This window comes from Phaethon lepturus, unplaced genomic scaffold (assembly GCF_000687285.1).
Source record: "Phaethon lepturus isolate BGI_N335 unplaced genomic scaffold, ASM68728v1 scaffold7354, whole genome shotgun sequence".
NCBI classification, from domain to species: Eukaryota; Metazoa; Chordata; class Aves; order Phaethontiformes; family Phaethontidae; genus Phaethon; species Phaethon lepturus.
This window is the reverse complement of record NW_010536980.1, coordinates 47,909-67,470: the sequence shown is the minus strand read 5'-3', so window position 1 is coordinate 67,470 and position 19,562 is coordinate 47,909. Positions and strand designations below refer to the sequence as shown.

At 39.7% G+C, this 19,562-nt stretch overlaps 1 protein-coding gene across 1 annotated transcript in view; it reads left to right on the top strand.

The window, feature by feature from the left end:
• Positions 1–19,562, top strand: part of SEMA5A (sema domain, seven thrombospondin repeats (type 1 and type 1-like), transmembrane domain (TM) and short cytoplasmic domain, (semaphorin) 5A) — a gene marked incomplete at its 5' end in the record, with an annotated part of 108,258 nt that overhangs the window by 50,367 nt on the left and 38,329 nt on the right. Inside the window, one exon of the mRNA XM_010286335.1 lies at positions 18,719–18,944. Coding sequence (XP_010284637.1) covers positions 18,719–18,944 — 226 coding nt within the window. The remainder of the gene's footprint in view (positions 1–18,718; positions 18,945–19,562) is intronic.

Sequence of the window (19,562 nt, the reverse complement as noted above, 5' to 3'; positions counted from 1 at the left end):
GGAATTGCTTTGTTTTGTTAGAAATGCATACAATCTGTGCACCCACTTGTCCTTCCTGCTATCAGTAGAAGAAAGGAAGCAAGGGGCTTTTTCAGATAAAACACAACTTTAAGATGGAGTAATAATCATATCTAGTACTGTTACAGCATGAGATGTTGTTCCTGTATCTCAGCTTCCTCCTGTGTTAAGAATTGTTCTCTGAGGCTAAACTGATGGAAGGGATGATGGGGATGTAGAGTATTTGAGGATGTTATTCTCATTCGACTTGAAATACTGAATGATTTAAATTTTTTTGAGGTTTAATGTCACTGAATTCTATAAAAAGTAATTTGCATTTTTTGTACTGTTGTGTGTCTTTGAGACATGGGAGAAACCATATGATTATAGATACTGTGTTCAAGTGTTAGTTAAATGCTCATTGGAACGTTCCCATATACAAAATGAAATGTCTGTTCACCTCTGAGCAGGATAAAGCCATGCCACCTTGGACTGATTCTTTGCAGAGTCGTTGTTTAAAAACCAAAAAATGTCCCTCGTGCATCCACCACAGATTCTTCCAAAGGAAACAAGTAGTGAACTTTCCATTTTGTAAAATCTGAGACTTTCTTTGTCATCCTGCAGGGTGATCACATTAACTTTTTTCCTTTGTCATGGGTTTTGAAAAAGCACTTCCATAATTTTAGAACTGTTTTGGCTACATCAGCTACAGTTCAAGGAACAATAGCTTCAAATTGTGACTTCTCACAGACCTGTCCAAACAGGGAGAGACATCGATGTAATCTTAGGCGGAAAAACAGTTACAAAAATATTCTTTTGCTTGTATGAAAAGTAAAAAAAAAAAAAAAAAACAGAAAAGCAACATTTAAAAAAATCTGTTCCAATACAACATGCATTGAAAGAATCTAAGCAGTACTTGATCTTAAGAGTAAGAAAGCAGGGTAATATTGCATGATTTTGTACACCTTAAACAAATCTTTAGTAAACTTAGACGTGTTGTTCCTCCTTCCTGAAATCCTTTTAGGCGTCTCTCTCATGGCTCTCTACTGGCACACAAATACCTGGGCTGAATCTCCTAGGTTTCCTAAGTGTTGGGATCCATTAACACAGAGCCTTTATATATCATTCAGTGTCTGTGGAGTGATTGCTTTTATAAACCAAGAATTAACTGCACAGCATGTGGGCCTCATCTTCTCTACCTCATCACTGCTACTAAAATATTTACTAAACAACCTGCACCTTGCTGAGGAGGCACTGCCTTAAGATGTGCTAGAGACTGTGACCAAAAATAAGTAAGTCCCACATTACACACAATTTTGAATTACAGAACTAAAAGATAAAAGGTGTACTATTTCTTGTGCTTTTTTTAGAACAGCAGCAGTATGAATAGGTGAATTTGTTGGCATTAAAAAAACACATTTGAGCTTCCCGTTAAGACTCTGTGAGAATTTTATTCTGCAAAGCAAAGATTATTGAAAATTACATTCTGTCATCTTTGTTCTGCCCTCTCCCTTGGGATCCTGTTGACTGCTTGTACCCTTACACTTTTATCCCAAATTCTAGCCAAACAACTGCATTTTCTTATCAGTTAAACTTCTTTAGCTATTGCTACTTTTATTTTATGTAGTCACATTAACATCTGTCTATGGGTATGCAAACTCAGCTCAGTGTCATTATCTTCTATTTATTATCTTTATTGCTTTCATTCTTTTTTCTGTATTTTTCCCTTTAAATATTCTTTTCTTAGGATCCTTAAAAAAAAATTAAAAACAAAGCAGACTGCCTGTCCTACTCATTCTGGACGTTTTTCTACCTTTACCACTCTTACTCGTGTTGCCTTGTCTCTGACATCTAGAAGAAAGAGTTCTTTTCCCCAGAACTTCTGTATTTTGGTGACAAGTTTCTCTGAGTATCTTAGATCGGTGGAAAGAAAAAAGGATGTCTTACCGGCTTGTCCAAGGGGAAAAAAATAACCCCAACACAAATATCATGTGCTGTAATTTTCCCTTTCCACATACGCAACTTTGAGCCGCCTTTGAATCCCTTCCTTGCCTTCCCCAAATACAACTCCTGTGAGCTTCCATAACTTCCTAATTATCCTGCAGGACAAGACTCTTAAATCAGCCAGCTCCAATACTGTAGTGTTCAGCAAACTTGTCTTCCGAGTTTTGTTTGATAAGCCAGAACTGTTTATAAATGGTCAGACTTTTCGAATTTAAAAGCACAATGTGAATACAAAAATACTTCTTATTATTTTCCTATATAACACAATTTGCAGTCTGGAGCTAACACTTTTATTTTCCAGTTACTAATGTCATTGGCCTGAAAATGCCAAAGAGCTGACGGTACGCTCACTGAGCTGTCAAAACGAAGCCTTTATTACCAAGCCCACAGTGTAAGTTCAGGGCATCCATCCTGACCTTGAGCTAAAATTCAGTCCTGTGAATTTGACTTGTGTCTTCCAGCCATGTTTACACAGTTACTGGCAGTAAGTCCTCTCCACCTTGCTAGAAATGTCTGAAATACCACACTGTGCGTTACCCAGCCCCTGCTTTTCCAATAACTTAATGTGGATTTATATACTGCTTTGATAAGCAAACACAACACTACTACCCAGTGGCAGTCTGCAGCTTCAGCATTCTGAAGGCATGGGCCACTGTTAAACTTTCCAATCTCTTGCATGTAGCTGTACTCTCATAACTAGTACCTATTTATGTCCCTTTTCTGGTTTGTTGAAAAGAATAATTTTGGTAGATGACATATTCACTGACTTTTTTTTCTGCCCGATTCGATCACTGCAGTGTAAATCAATCATTGCTCTTCTTTTTTTTTGTCCTCTGGTAAATGAGGTTAGCTGCATTTTATGACAAGAAGTGGGGCAAAGGTAGCATGCAGAAATTTGATTTGGGACAAGGCTGAGGTGAGCGTAGCTGAGTATAAAGAGAAGCTAAGGATTCTGTGTGTGCATTTAGTAAAGCTCTTCTTTAAGAGCTCTTATGAATATGGTGTTAAGAAAAGATACTGTTGTTATACATTCAACTTGTTGAAACTCATAAAATGCTCCATTTGAAAGGTGCTTTCATTTAATTTTACCAGGGAGCCGTACTCTGTTCCTGGTCAGTTTATTTTCATTACCACAGTATTTTCTTTCCTGTTATTGTAGAGTCTATAATCGCTTTCTCCTTTTGTTTTCTTCACTAACCTTCTGGCCGGAATGTCTTTAGTAGTGCAGCCTTTCCCCTATATAGAGTTTAGCCTTTCTGCTGAGACTTCCAACAAGGTGTGAAATAAAAGGGCTTTAATCCTTTCCTAAGGAATTTCCCCAGAGCCGCAGAGCATAGGCTTCAGCAGTTCTGAGCTGAAACACACAGGTTATTGTCAATTAAAACCTGTTCTGATGTATGCTACGGTCATGCCAGCTACCGAACAGCTCATACTTGCGGAGATGCAAAGGAAGCACACAGCTGTTCTTGCCGTTTTTCTTCCTCATACTGGAAATAGAGCATAATATGAAGCCAGCATCCAATTAGTACTTCTTTTTTTTTCCCAAGAAACATCTGTCTTACCAGGAATTGGCTGGAGATCAAATAAAAAAGTGTTTTATTCGCAACCACAGAGTTCCAAAAATACAACATAGACAAATCAAACCCTTTGTAAATAAACTTTATATAAACCCAACAATATTAAAAAAAGCTAAAAATGAAGTATGTTGTGTGAGAGAAATTGATTTATAGGGAGTTTTTTAGATTGCCGCAACTTAAATGGAAAATGTGAAACAGTTATTTAAATCAGCAGGAGACTCAGTTCTGACACGATTTTGAAAAATGCCAGGCTCCATTGGTGGATGCAAGGGCAGAATGCAGATTTGCCTAAACAGAGACACGTGTTGCTTTTTGAGAAGCCGTAGGGAGTCCGGAACATCTGGGTGAAAGTGGAAGATGCGTCAGAGGCCATGTGAGAGACCCATATGCTTTTAGAGCAGTTTGGTGAGATAACCCACAGCATTTAAAATGGGAACAGAGCCCTGCTTTTGGGCAACTGAATCCTATATTAAAGATACAAACTTTGAGAAGTTGACATCCACTCATGAGAAAATTAAGGACAACTTTGTATTTGTATTTGCCTTTTCAGTTTCACTTACTGGCCACGTTAAGCACAAATCTGTGAAAGTTTATAGGTAGTCTGGATTTACATTTATTATCACAACTAGTGGCATATGTTTCATATATCTGTTTCTGTGTTTCTGCTTTTCAACCAGGAAATCTGTAAAATTTTATGATATTATTTGGATTGTCTTTTTGGGTTTTGTGGGGTTTTTGCCCACATAGCCAGGGGCTGTGACTTACACCGATGCTTGCTATGGTGATTTAACCAGCTCAGGTGTCCCCCTTTGCTAGAGGTCATATTTTCCCATAGTGGAGTTGGCAGAACCAGTCAGTCTCGTTGTCTCGGCATCTCGGTTGCTGTGCTTCCTCGTCCAAGTGATTACAAGCTGTAACTGAAGATGGTGTTGTGTTTATACATTTGACTACAGCTGCAGTGATTGAGGTGTGGGCACACATTCATGTCTGTCAGCTCTGCTGTAATTTCTGCCCTGGGGAAAGGCAGATGTCTGTGGTGTGATAAAGTATTAAATTGTGCTTAAGTGCATTTTCAGTTCAGTTATACTACTGTTCACTTCAGTGTGCCTGGGTCAAGGTCTGAAAAAGAGGTTTATAGCATAATTATTTTTTTTAACTTATCTGCTATACCCATTGTCCACAGGTGCTGTCCGCTCTCTCGACATCTAGAAAGAGAAAAATTTTGCTTCAAAGGAATTTGGGGGATGGGGTTGTGTTTGTTTTTCCCCTTTCACTCATTTACAGAAGTGTGGCCTTTGAGCTAGGAAGACGTGGATGTTCATATACACATTAACTTACCACTCTTGACTTCCCTCCTAGTAGATAATTAGAGCTTCCTAATATTTGGAGGTTTTGGAGATGACAGCAATCCATCTGGTGCTGGAGAGATCTCTGGCAATGGTATTTTGCTACCTTCATTAGGCTTCCAAATCCATACTCAGATCCCCTACTAAGTGTCTTCATTTTCAGAAGTGCAGATCATACCCTTTCTGGTATCTCATCAGAACGTGCAGATGATCAAAATTTTTGAATGTGTCTCATTTGTGTGGCTAAATCTATTTTCAACGGATTTAAATACTTGCACAGTTTAATGCATTTTAACAAGCAGTTCTGCTTTTTACTGCAGCTCCTGGGTTGGACTGGCAGCTCTGAATTAAAAGTTCATGGCTCTTCGTCATCAGTTTATGCCATTAATATCACTTATGCATTTGTCGTTTAGCAGCTGCTCTAACATTTAGAGTGTTATCTCAGGAGTGGTGACATTACAGGATTTTTTTCCCCAGTGGTTTGTATATCATTTAAGTCATTCTTTGGAATGAAAAATACAGTAAGATTATTAAAATAGTCACATTTTCAGAGCAAAACCAGACTTCAGCTCTTTCCAACATTAGCTTTCTCAACTTTTGCTTCCATTTCTGTACAAAACACACTTTACAGCTCTTTATAACTGAAAGGGGAAAAACAACCAAACAAGACAAGCTGCAATCGGGTGCTTGTTGTCTAAATGACTTCACAAGCAGTTAAAAATTTCATACTCTCAGGTCTGTTTTGATGTATTGCTGATTAGTAGTTGCATTTTTGCCCTCAGATTTTGAGCTTAAAATGTGAAAGTTCATCTGAATCTAAAAGATTGTGTAACTGTAGAAAATGAGATTAGTGATCATCCATAGGTTGATAAAAGGATTAATTTTAATATAAGGGTGGACTGGCAATATAATAAATGACTGTGGGTAAAAGAATAAGAATCTGAAAGAGTGCTGTATGACTGGATATAAAATAGTAATAACTGTTTTATTTTTCTGCATTACTGTTGGCTGGCTTCTCACACAGCTGATTTTCCCGGTAAAAGTATTATGGAAGTTAATGTGTCCTCAGTATGTAAATTTCCAAAACTACGTTACCACTGTGCTTAATTTGAAACTGCCTTGTGAAAGAAATGAGCCCTTTCTCTCCGTAGGAGTACCACCCCGGTTCCTTATCCTCAGCTCCATGATTACAGGCTGCGCAACTTTTACTGTCTTCTCTTCTTGTTTGGCAATTACGCACTGTTTTAGCAGCCTGTGGACTTAGTGATATATGGTGGCAGACAAAACCCAGCTGAAACTTGTTTGCAGATTTCTCCCATTGCTAAGTTCAGGAAAAGGCACATTGACAATTATTATACCTAGCAATGGGTGAATCTAAGAATCAGGAATCTAAGGATGAAATTCTTTCCAAGTCACAAAGTAGCCAAGAAATTTTAGTGTTGCCTGTGAAAACAAAAGTCCCAGATTTGATTCCACTTTTGGTGCTTAAAAATTTGTTGAGGATCTCCTTTTACAACAAGAATATAGCTCGCATTTTCTGCCTAGAAGACTACATGAAGGAAAACCTGTGCTGCAGAATAGAAATGAGGGTAATTTATGTGTGAATTTCCTTTCTTTATAATTATATGTATAAATATAGATTTCAAGCTGATGTTTACACACTAATTTAAAATGCTGATTTAAATGCTGAAAAGATTAATTTTGATTCATGTACAACTAACACATCATTTACCTTTATTGATATTTATATTTCACCATCTACTTGTCATGCTTTAGACATGATTTAGATTTAGAGGTCATGTCTTTCCTATTGCAGTTGAGGTCCTCACTACGTGGCAATTTAGCACCTGCTTAACTGAAACCACTTTTGAATCAGTTTTAGTAAATCCCTTCATCCTTAAGGCCTTGACTATTTCATAGAATCATAGAATACCAGGTTGGAAGGGACCTCGAGGATCATCTGGTCCAACCTTCCGTGGCAAAAACAAGGCCAGACAAGATGGACCAGCACCCTGTCCAGCTGAATCTCAGCAGTATCCAGTGTTGCGGAATCCACCACTTCCCTGGGGAGATTATTCCAGTGGCTGATTGTTCTCGCTGTGAAAAATTCTCCTCTTGTGTCCGGTCGGAATCTCCCCAGGAGTAACTTGCATGCATCACCCCTCATCTTTTCCATGTGGCTCCTTGTAAAAAGGAAGTCTCCATTTTTTTTCACTCTTTAAATACTGGAACATGGTGGTAAGGTCTCCCCTAAGCCTTCTTTTCTCAAGGCTGAACAAACACAGTTCTCTCAGCTGTTCCTTATATGGCAGGCTTCCAAGTCCTTTGATCATCTTTGTGGCCCTTCTCTGCACCCTCTTCAGCCTGTCGACATCTTTTTTGTAAAGTGGGGACCAAAACTGAATACAGTATTCCAGGTGTGGCCTGACAAGCAGAGTGGGATAATGACAACCTTATCTCTGTTGGTGATGCCCTTGTTGATGCAACCCAGCATCCTGTTGGCTTTCTTTGCCACAACAGCAGTGTTCATCATCTTTGTGGCCCTTCTCTGCACCCTCTTCAGCCTGTCGACATCTTTTTTGTAAAGTGGGGACCAAAACTGAATACAGTATTCCAGGTGTGGCCTGACAAGCAGAGTGGGATAATGACAACCTTATCTCTGTTGGTGATGCCCTTGTTGATGCAACCCAGCATCCTGTTGGCTTTCTTTGCCACAACAGCAGTGTTCACTCACATTGAGCTGCTTGTCCCCCAGGACCCCTAGGCCCCTTTCCACAGAGCTGCTCCACAGCTGTCTAGATCTCAGCCTGTGCTACACTCCTGGATTATGTTTTTGCAGGTGCAAGAACTCCATAAGTTTCTTCTTAGCCCACTCTTCCAGCCTGTCCAGGTCTTCCTGCAGAGTAGCTCTCCCTTCCAAAGTGTCCACTTTCCCGCTCAGTTTGGTATCATCAGCAAACCTCCTCAGGGTACACTTGATCCCATCATCCAGATCACCTATGAAGATAGTATCAATAGCATTGGGCCCAATATCAATCCCGGGGGGATCCCACTTGTGAGGTTGCCAGTTTGAAAAGGAGCTATTTACCACCACCCTCTGGGTGCGGTCTGTCAGCTGGCTCCCCACCCACTGCACAGACGACTTGTCTAGACCATAAGCCATCAGTTTTTCTAGGAGGAGACCTTGGAAAAGATATCGAAAGCCTTACAGAAATCCAGGTGGGCAATGTCCATCGCTCACGCTGCATCAACCAAGCAGGTTACTTTGTCATGGAAGATGATCAGGTTTGTCAAGCACAATTTGCCCTTGGTGAATCCATGCTGGCTTTTCCCAGTCACGTATTTCATTTGACTTGTGATAGCCCCCAGGAAGATTTGTTCCATAACTTTCCCAGGGCCTGAAGTAAGACTGATGGGCCTGTAATTTCCTGGATCCTCCTTTAAGCCCTTCTTTTAGATGGGGGTGACATTAGCCGCCTTCCAGTCTTGTGGCATGTCCCCCGATCTCCACGACTTCTCAAAGATTATGGAAAGCAGCCTTGCAATGATGTCAGCCAGCTCTCTTAACAGCCTCGGGTGGATATTGTCAGGGCCCACCAAATTGTAGGGGTCAAGCTCCTGTAATATATATACCAACACTTCCTTCACTGGCAGTGGGTCTGTGTTTGCATCAACCTGGATTTTTGTTCCCAAGGCCTGGGGCCCAACAGCGCTGCTAAAGACAGAGGTGAAGAAAGTGTTGAGAACCTCTCCCTTTTCAGCACTGCTGGTGACTAATTCACCTCTCCTAACAGTGGGCCAGTATTTTCCTTATGTTTCTGCTTGTTGTTTATGTAGCTGAAGAACCCTTTCTTATAGTGTTTGACATCTCTGGCCAATTTCAATTCAAGCTGAGCTTTTGCATTTCTAACTGCCTCTCTGCACGCCCTGGCAAAGCTCTTGTAGTTCTCAAAGGTTATTCACCCACTTCTCCATCTCTGGTACGCTTCTCTTGGTTTTGAGCAGACTCGGAAGCTCACAGTTAAGCCAAGGGGGTCTCTTGCTCTGCCTACTTCCTTTACCTTTAAAGGGGATGAAGAGTTTTTGTGCTTCCAGGAGAGCGTTCTTGAAGAACTCCCAGCACTCATCAGCTCCTTTATCCTCCATGGAACTTTCCATAGAACCTCTCCCAACTGAGCTCTGAACGAGCTGAAGTTTGCTCTTCTAAAATCTAAAACCTTTGTCTTAGTACTAACCTTCAGCGTGCTCAGCAGGATCCCAAGCTCCACAATATTGTGATCACTGCAGCCAAGGCTGTCATTAAGCAAGATACTACAAAACAGGTTTTCTTGGTTTCTGAGTAGCAAGCCCAGCCGTGCCTTATTCCTGGATGGCCATTTGTGGTCCTGTGTCTTCTGTTTTCATCAGCTCAGTAATATCTTACACTTCCCCTGTGCAGGCTTTGCAGCAGTTGAAAGGACAACATTCAGGGCAAAAATAACTGAATCCTTGGTCCTCTGTCAGGCGCCTCTGGGCTTATCAAATGTTAGCGGGTTCAAGTGGTGATGTCCCCAGCTTCTCATCCCTTGCCTTCTGGAGGTTCCCACCCTACGATGGAGCTGCTAGAACAGGAGGCATGTTTATGCTATGCCGTATCATAATGCTGCAAGCAAAACTACAGATAAGGGGGGATTTGCGATAATATTCCTGACTATGAACTGGAGCAAACGAGCCCTGAACACCTATATACCTCCTAAACAGTCGCTTACCTGCAAAACAGTGATTTTCAGTAGAAGGATGGGACACACTCTTAGTAACGGTGGTGCATAAACAACTAATCAGCTTCCTAGATGGACCCCCTCCCCATGTCCAGGGCTCTTGTAGGGCAATATACTGATTTTGAGGACCTGGACTATTATTTATCAATGTTTAAGTCTGGCAATTAAGTATCTTTGACTCTTAATTAGTGGCAAGTCCCTAACAATTACATGACTGACAGAAATGCTTAAGTGTGACACTTTGAATGAGTGGTGTACACAAATGCAGAAAAGCACACAATTGCATGAATGCGGTAAAAATCTTGAAAGTAAAATCTGTTACCAAAAAAACCTAAGTGGGGGGGAAACCTGTTTGCTGTGTTCTTGCATGTAGCTGAGTGTGTGGCCCTTCAGAGCACGTTGCACAGCTCATCCATTTGGTGAGATGTTTCATAGACCGTGTGTAGAGTAAAAGGGAAGGAAGAATGAGAGGAAGAATTTTCTGGCTTGGCCATGCATTTTTAGAGGCACTGCTTGTTTCCTAACTGTTAAATAATGCATTCAATATCTGCAGTGCCTCAGGAATGAAAAGAACAGGGTGATTTACAAGAGGCTTATGTCATTGTGGGCAAAATGCAGAAGGTGTTTTGTTCATCAAAAGAAAATCTATGGTTAACTTAGTAAGAGAGGCCTAGACTTCAAAGTAAATCCGTATTCAAAAAGGAACTGGGTGACCAGATAGAATATTAATTCCCCTTGTAGACATGAAGCACATCCCTGGAAGTGAGGTGAGTGTCCAGTAAAAACAAACATGCAGTCTCCAGTTTCAGCCTTTTCAGGACACTGAATTCTGAATAGTTACTGGCCATGCAGGCAAGTGCCAGAAGAGACATCTGTAACCAAAATTCAAATCCGTTTCACTGAAACACATTACGTTTTAAGTATACTTCATTCTTATTTTGAAAGTAAAGTCCGCTAGTCAGTTCTTTGACTGGTTTTGAGGTATTTTCCAATATTAAGAACATAAAAGCACTGACAGTGGGGTTCTTCTTTTGTCATTTTAGAGCTCGAGTTCCCATAGGGACTGTTGCTTGGGTCCCATTCCTGCCTTAGCACTCCGGGAAGGATGGTGTGGTTGCAGTCTCCTTGCCTTGACTTGCAGCTAGCTAAGGGGTTTAAAGCTGTCGGGTTGCAGATCCGCTGCCTAGCGTAGCGGGAAGCTGGCCACCAAGGCGTTCCAGTCAGAGCGTCACTGTTGTTGTCCTTCTGCCTGCAAGCTGTAAGGATGAACCAGGATCCCATTACACCAAGGCCTGCAAAGAGGCAGTCCTCAACGGCTTCTCCTCTGGGGAGCTCGTAGCCCGGCTGTGCAGGTGCCGGGTGGATGCGGCGCTGGAGTACGGGCGCGGTGGTAGCAGGCTGCTCCGCACCGGGGTGCGGCGGTGGGCTCCTCCAGTGGTAGCGCCGGGTCACAGCAGGGACGTCGAAGGATTGGTGCAAATTGGGCTGTCAGCAGGCAGACTTGCTGCTGTGGATTTACTGTGGGTTTGCTGCTTCTGCTTTTCTCTATAAGCAGTGTGCACAAATACACGTAAGTTCTTGATGTATTCGGTTATTTAAAAAAAAAAGAACAATCTACAAATCTTGACAAATTTGTTCTGTTTCGCTGTTTTGTATCACATAGCAATTTCATTTGCTAGGTGCATTTGAGTAGAGTGGTTAATTGTAACACAGGTCCATAAACGGATTAGATTTGGAAGAATCCAAATGAACTGCTATGCCTCTTTCTATATTTTATTTTAAATCTCTGTCAGAATAAAGAAGCTTTTTCTTCCTTAGACATTTCTAGTTTCGTTTTGAATATGAGTTAATTCCAAGTATCGTGCTTTAAAATGAACTATTACACTATTAGGAATTGTTATGCATATGAAATAAATGTTTATCACTCTAAATGGTTCTCAGGTGCCAATGTGAATGTGAGCATCCGAGAAGCAGTGCTTAAGAATAAAAACTGCACTTCCTCAATGCAACCAGGCTGTTCTGCTTGCTGAGGTGGAGCTGAAGGTGCTCCTACTAACCCTGTCCCTTTGAAACACTCAGTTACGCTACTCACAATTAAGTGGTTTAATTTTTTGTAACAATTTCCTTCACAAAAGTTTGACTAGTCTGACACAAAATGTAGCTTTCAAGCCCAGAGTTACACAAATGGCTGATAGAGAAAAGGTAAGAGGAAAGCGATGGCTTTCTTCACTCCAAAGTTTGATGGTTTTATAAAGGGATGATGGAAATAGGAACTTTGCTTATCTAAATGAATGTTGTTGAATATAGGAAAGATTTGAGTATGAAACTGTCCCAGTCTGGTGACCTGCCCAACTGAACTCCTCCGGGGAAAATGGTTCCAAATCCATCCTTCAATTCCTTTTGACATCCGGTTTACATCAGTGGAAGTTTTTCAAATTCTTTTGTTTAAAATACACCAAATTGAAACAAAAGGTTGTGCTCAGTCAGTATTCGCAGCCAAAAAAGAATTCTTTTCCTTTCAGAAGAAACCTGTTCCTTTTGGGTAGGGTAAAATGATTTTCCTCACTCTATCCATCAAAATATTTTTAAAAACCCTTATTTTACAGCACTACAGGATTGCATCTGGGCTCAGCAATAGTCTCTGAAGTCCTGGTTCCACTGGAATCAATAAAACTACACCCATTGATGTCAATTGAAATAAAAATACTGCTTATAAACTAGAATATAGGCATGTCTTGACATGATTAAAGTACAGTGTGAATCTTAGAAATATTTTTGGGTTTTGTTTTTTAAGTATATCTGTGAAATTTACAATGTAGAAGATGTTTTGCTTGATGACTTGGTTTAATGGGGTTTGGGTGTTCTTTCAGGTCATGGTTTTAAAATAATAATGTAATAGAAAAAATGACAGTAAAGGCGTATCTAATGGTACTTGGTTGAAGAACCTGGCTTTTTAAGCTGTGGAAATAAATAGAAACATGATCAGGAACTTGGTTTTTGTTTGTTTAGTTTGAAAATGCTTTTCTAAATGGGTAAGACTTTACATTTCTGTAATTAAAATAAATGAACCATTTATTTTTTCAAGTTCAGTTAGTGATTTTCCTGAATGTGTTTTTCAACCACTGCAAGAAAAACATTATCTATCTTTTGGTTCTTGGAGAGGGAGAGGATATATTAGTCCTTCAGGAAACTTACGTTTTGATGTGTAAACAAGGCCTCCTATAAATGGGAACTGTTTTTCTCTCGAGTTTTATAACACTGTTAAATTCATTTTGGCCTTTGTTTTGATTGCATGTGAGGGCTATCCTTTCCTTTAACTACATATTGCTGTGACAAACTCAAACCTTGGGACATGACTGAGAGACTCAAGTTCTTACATCTTACAGCCCTGTCTTGTCCCAGGTGACATACTAGACCATTCAGTGTATGAATTAGCTACATTTGTTTCTATTGGTGTCTTAATATCTGGGGGGAAAAAAAAAAGTTTGGCCAGACAAACTGAAGTTTAGCACGATGGAACAAAAAGCAAAAATTTACAAGTATTTTTTGATCAATGGACAGTTCGGTGATTCCGAAAGAATATTTGAGAACTATTACAATATACTAAAATTATAAGAGGTAACTGTTGGGATGAAAACGTTTCAATGGACTGCTAATGTTGATTTAGCTGTCTTGTGGAGATAGTCTCCCACACTAACAAATGAGAAAGAAAGAAAAACACCGATGAGAACAAAAGAAGTGCATTCAACATAGACATTCTCTATACATCAAAGAAATAAGACTTTGTTAGGAGAAATCCCTCCATAACATAAACATGTAATGTAAATGGGAATAGAACTCTTTATCTGAATTCTGCTTTTATAAAAAATTGTAGTTCAAATGTAGATAAGATTTTAGCCTAGTTTCCTAAGGAAGTATCAGACTATCATGCTGTTTGATTAATTAAAATCAAACTTAAACTAGGACTAAAAGTCTCTCAGATTCTCAAAATTTTTAGGACTTGACTAAAGTGGCTATGCAGGGGCAAAAAAAAAATAGTCTGTTCCATGTCCTCTGTGAGAAAATAGTAGGATTTCTTTCTATGTTATTTAGCACAAGTCTCCTTCAGTTTGAAAAAAAGATGTTTTGGAAATAACAATTCAGTTGTACTTTTCTAAAACAATACAACCAAATAATTCTAAATAAATCTTGGTACAAAACATGATGTTAATATCCTTTTTTCATTACACACAAATATTACTTAAAGGCAGAAGCAAGGTAGCTGCTTAATAGCATAATCAATGCTTGTGTTTTATCATTCCATTATGTTTTTAATTTGTGATGTCTTTTCTCATATTACCACCAGTATGCTTCATGGTAATTTTTTATTTTAATTTATCATTTTCATAGATATGTATTTTGTGATGTATGTATTTATTTGTGTATTTTTTGTAAAATTCCCAACTAACCGTTAAGCTGTCCCCTGAAATTTAGTTGTTAAAGATCTTATTGCATCTTTGCCAGGCATAGCCAGGCATAAATTTAACAATGTCAACTGACTGAATCCACTTTAAGCTGAAAGCCACAATATGGTGAATGAGGCCCCAGGTTTTAGGACAATTTGCAAAGAGAACTTTGAAAAAGTGGCTAAGTGTGAACTATTGCAGTGATATTTTGGGAGTCTGCAAATGGCCTGAAATAATTATTGTTCTGAATCCTTAAGTATACCTTAAGAAATAATGTACAATGATATAAGCCCATGAAGTTTCCTCTGTGGGTATCTTGACTCCATGTCTTCCTTCAGTCCACGTGGAGCATATGAGGTGGAGTTTGGCAGCCGCTGTCTCGGTTCCTCTCAACAGCCTTATTGAAGCAGAATGCTTCACTGCTTTTCTAGTTCTTTCTTACCACTGTTTTGCTGAGTTGAGACCTCAGTGCTTCATCTGAGACCTTTATTTCGCTATATGGTTGTTTTATTATTGTATCCATGACTCTAGCTGATCGAATTGCTTTGGAGAGGGCCATATTCCTGAAATCCCACTTGAGTAAGTTGTTCAAGCATTGGACAGGGTGAGAAGAGGAGGATAATCGAAGCAGAGATCATAGAATCATAGAATCTTTGGGTTGGAAGGGACCTTCAGCAGTTTCCATATTCCCAGTCCCTGACAAATCCTTCAAGCCAGACTGTGTCGTCATGCTAGCCGCACTAAATGTACCCATGTGTGATCTGGATTGTGCCTTTTCTCTCCCCCCCCTTTACTTACTTCCAAATCTGACACCATGCAGAGCACGATCATTGTTCTGCTTATCCTGGAGTTTTGTAGCATCAGATCACATCAATGCTTTCAGCACGCACCGTGTGATTTTCGATTCCTCTGTGGCAGACATGGTAGCTGGTAGAACAGTGCAACACTCACTGTCTGTGAGAGAAACCAGCAGGATCTGCCAGGTCATTATTAGTGCCAGAACTTTATGGAATCATCCATTGTTGGGACATTCCTCTGAATTTTCTGAGAGAGAGATTATTTACTGCTAATGTAACGTAAACTATGTGTACTTTTGTTTCCCCTGCCATTCTGAGCCTTTCATGGGTATTATCCAGTGGTTAAATAAACAGGCATGACAGCAGACAAACTTTCGTATAAGAAGCTATGCACCAAGCAAGAAGAAAGGGAAAGCTAACAAATGGTCTCTACACACACTCTTAAGGAACATCTTTCTTTTCTGGCTCATGTAACAACGTATGAGTATACCCTCTATTAGGGTGTACAAAGAGACTACACATCCTGAAGCACACTGATGGCTGGTAGTCTGTCTTTCCAGAAACAAGTGAGCTGACGTGTTCACCTCAGACGTGTGTCAGCAAAGCAACATTCAATATATTGCCACTAGATTAACTTCTTCCTGTATTGCCCATTTTTATTTTAAAAAGGGTTCATTACATATCTGTCTCACACATTCTGCTTTTCATGACCCTCACCTGTCTACACCATATCCAGTAAAGAAAGACCTCACATTTCTAGCAGCTTTTATTTTTGATTGAAAAATATCAATATAAAAATCAAGAGCAAATGAGGAAGTGAAACTTTTAGACCATTGTGACTCTACTGAAACGAACATTGTAGTAGCTACTGTACTAATTGAATTAGTCCTGCTTATATGCTACTAGAAAAGAGCTTGTGTTTCAGGATGTTTGAAAGTTATACAGCACTTCTCCTAGACTGTCACTGAATTTTTCCAAGACATTTACCTTTGCAACAGAAAATACTTTGATTTGGAAAACTGAAATATATGGCAAATGTTAAATGGATTAAAAGCTGGCTCACTGACAAATTGAAAAATGTGGTGCTAATGGACAGATATAAGTGACTGGGATGTGTCTAGCAGGGTCTGCCTGGAATCAGTCAATAGCACCATTTTTATCAACAGTCTAGACAGTGATATAAGACATCTTCAGTAAAGCTTGATCATGACAGAGGTTGTTGAGGTAGTAAATAATATGCTAGATAATTGCAGATGCTAATAAAATGTATTTTAATATTGCCAAACACCAGCCTCTTGTGTGGGATAGGAAACTATATGTAGTTGTAAAGCTGTGATTTAGAGAAGCTCAGGTTATCAAAGATAAGGGTCTACTTAAGCTCTTTGTACAGTGTCGTGGAAGGAAAAAGCACTAATGCAATAAAGTATGTATTAAAGTCAGATTGTCAAGTGGAACGGTGTCATGATTGCCTCTGCATGCTGTATTGATAAGGCTGCTTCTCGAGTGCCAAGTCAAATTTTGGTGTCTAGCCTTAAGGAAAACAAGGAAATAGGGCAAAAGGAAGACATAGGGATGCAGAGGACCAGGAGTTCAGTTTTTAAATCCTATGTAGCTTTTAGAAGTTCAGCTTAGTTTATCGTTATGTATGGGTACTTGGGCATGCAAAATATGTTTGCAGGTGTGGGACAAGGAACACTTTCAGCATCGTTGATAAAGGCACAGTAAAATTCAGTGACTGGAAAATTAAATTAAGGGGAAAATGCAGCCTCGAATTAACTTCAGTTTGTTAGGTTTGAGGATTACTAAATAGCGGAACAGCTGATGTGGGGGGGTGATAGACTCATCAGAGCTAGACAACTTTAAAAAAAAAGAGGGAAGCACAGAGTGCTTGTGCTAAAAGATGCACTGTAATCCAGCCACTGGAGGTGACTGACTAGTTGGGATAGCAAGCAGGGTGGTTCTGGATGTTCCTGGGATCTGTTAATTTTATTATTTCTTTTTTACAGTTCATGTGCTGCGAGGAGAACAGTCGTACATATTCTGTCCTCAGTCTAACACATACACGATTTAAACAGTTGCCTAGAGGAGTCATGAAGAAATCTCTTCCTCTGCTGTACACGGGACCAGATAGTTTGCTTGTTCTTTGTCTTCTGATGCAGAAACCAGTCAAGGTTGAAACTCAGATCCTGGAAAGGCTGATCCACTCCTCTGTGCTCTAAAGGGGTCCTCTTTCATAGATGATCCCTGAGTATGACCCACGTGGTCACCATTGTAGTGATCACCGGGCTTTAAGGTGGGAAGGGACTTTGCACAGCCTTGAGGAGTGAACAGGAGTCCATCTAAAGCCTTTGGGCTAAGAGCTTGCCTTTGCCTGAAGTACCACAAAACTATGAAACCAGGAAGTTTTTCACAAATCCACGTGGCCTCAGAACATGAGAGTCTTGAACACAGTGCTGGGTTCTCCGGTGCCTTGCTGTGTTAGCGGGGCAGGGGTTTCTGAGGAATAATTTTTTTTCCAATTCTAACAGATGGAAAAATTAGAAAAGCTTTCAGACAAGCAAATTTCTTTTAGATCTGAAATAGCAACACTGCCTTTAAGCCAAAATGCAGGTTGAGAGCAATTGCTTTCAGCCTAATTGGATATGTTAATAAGTTAGACCATCTGAGAGGACAGGTAGTGAACTGAAGAAAGTATGAGATAAAAAGTCTGTTAGCTCCCTGGGAAAGAGAGGAGCAGGTAATCTATTGCTTGTTGGAACATGGTGATATCAGCTGAGGTAGGGGTTACAGAAGAGGGAGACTGTAGTATGTGATAAAACCATTGTTTCTATTGTGTCCATGTTTTTTAGTATTTAGTGGATTACTAAATTAGTAGGCTCCTATTCAGAAGGTACCCTCCATTGAGTATCTCTCGAAAAGGTCGGAGGTAGAGTTAAAAACTGTCCCACTGATGCCTATTTCTTTTTTACTTTAATAATTTGGCAGTATTCTGGTATTTAATGGTTGCTTAATTTCATCCATATATTTTACAAAGCACTTGCATCAGATGAAGCGTATTGTGCTCCGGGAAATGAATGGGCAGGAGCCTACAGATCTTGATGATGCTCCTTAGAAGACATATATTGTGGGGCTTGAGAATATTGGCAATTCTGCATTTGTTTCTTGGGTGTGGTCTGTTCCCTTTGGTTCATATCAGTCCACAGGAAATTTGCTTCTGATGACAGGTTTAGCAATGCTGGAGCTATGCACCTCAGGGAGCCAGATTCTGTAATAGAAAACATTTTTTGTCCGTTGTCCTCTTGTAATACATAAACAATATACAAAATGGACAGTGGTTTGCTTATTCATATGCTATTAGATTCACCAAGGAATTATTCGCTGGTTTGTGTCTTCTACTTGCAGTTTATCAGAATTCCTCTTAATTAAAAGCTTTAACATATTTAGCTACACCTTAATTGGGGCTATTAATTTATAAAGGATGCGCTTTATCATGGTACTTACAGTGTTCAGCTTACTGGTTTTACAGGTGTAATAGATCTAATTTGAACCAGCATATTATTGCTTTTAGCAGTGTGATACTGTGCTTGCCTGGAAGCGGAAAAAAACACGTTCAGTTTGAGATTGGAATGAAAAGTTTATTGATGATTACTGCTATTGGAAATGCTGGAAAAAATATCAGAGGATTTTTTTATTGGTTGGCTTTTTGTCTGTTTTGAGGGTGTGTGGTTATTGTTTTGTTTTTTTAAATTAAAGTCATATTTAATCATTATATTAATTATGACCATTTTCTTTCAGGAATATCAGCCTTGTAACACCAATGCCTGCCCAGAGTTAAAAAAGACAACTCCCTGGACACCTTGGACCCCAGTCAATATTTCAGACAACGGTGGCCACTATGAACAACGTTTCCGATACACCTGCAAAGCGCGCTTGCCTGACCCAAATTTGCTGGAGGTGGGAAGGCAAAGGATTGAAATGCGTTACTGTTCCAGCGATGGCACCAGCGGATGCTCGACAGATGGTAAGCAAAGCCAGAGCGGCTGCACGATGCCTCCTGCTAGTGAGATGTCTGCAGTTCCATTTTCAGCAGAGAGTGGAAGTTTTTGCTTGCTGGTGTTTTGCATAACAGAACTGATAATGAAAAGGAGGATGTAGTGATCACAACAGGGAACCTAGCTTGTGTTTCTTCTGGAAGTAGCTTCATCATTCAGACTAATCCAATCTCTTTTCCCAGATTATGAGACTTGCCACGTTATTTTAATATTCTTTACAATAATCTGCGAGCCATGACATGGCAGCCCAGTTCTTGGAGGATTCTGTCACCTCCTTATACTCTCTCGGGTTTTTACTGGGGGAGAGTTTGTGCAACATTAATATATTTGGTAAATATTTAGCTAGAATATGTAGTATTGGTGCTGAGAAGAACTTTTTGCTCAGTAATTCTAAAGTAACAACTGTAAGATTCAAGCAGGTGTTAAACTAAATAAGGAGTTTATGAACTAGATAATTTCTATTACAAAAGTTTATGTTGTGCTGTTGCTAGCAATTTAAAGTTCTGTTTCTTCCTGAGATAGAAAACTGAACTTCAAAATCTTTTCAACTTCAGATGACTTTAAATTGGAATTATTTTATTTCAGAA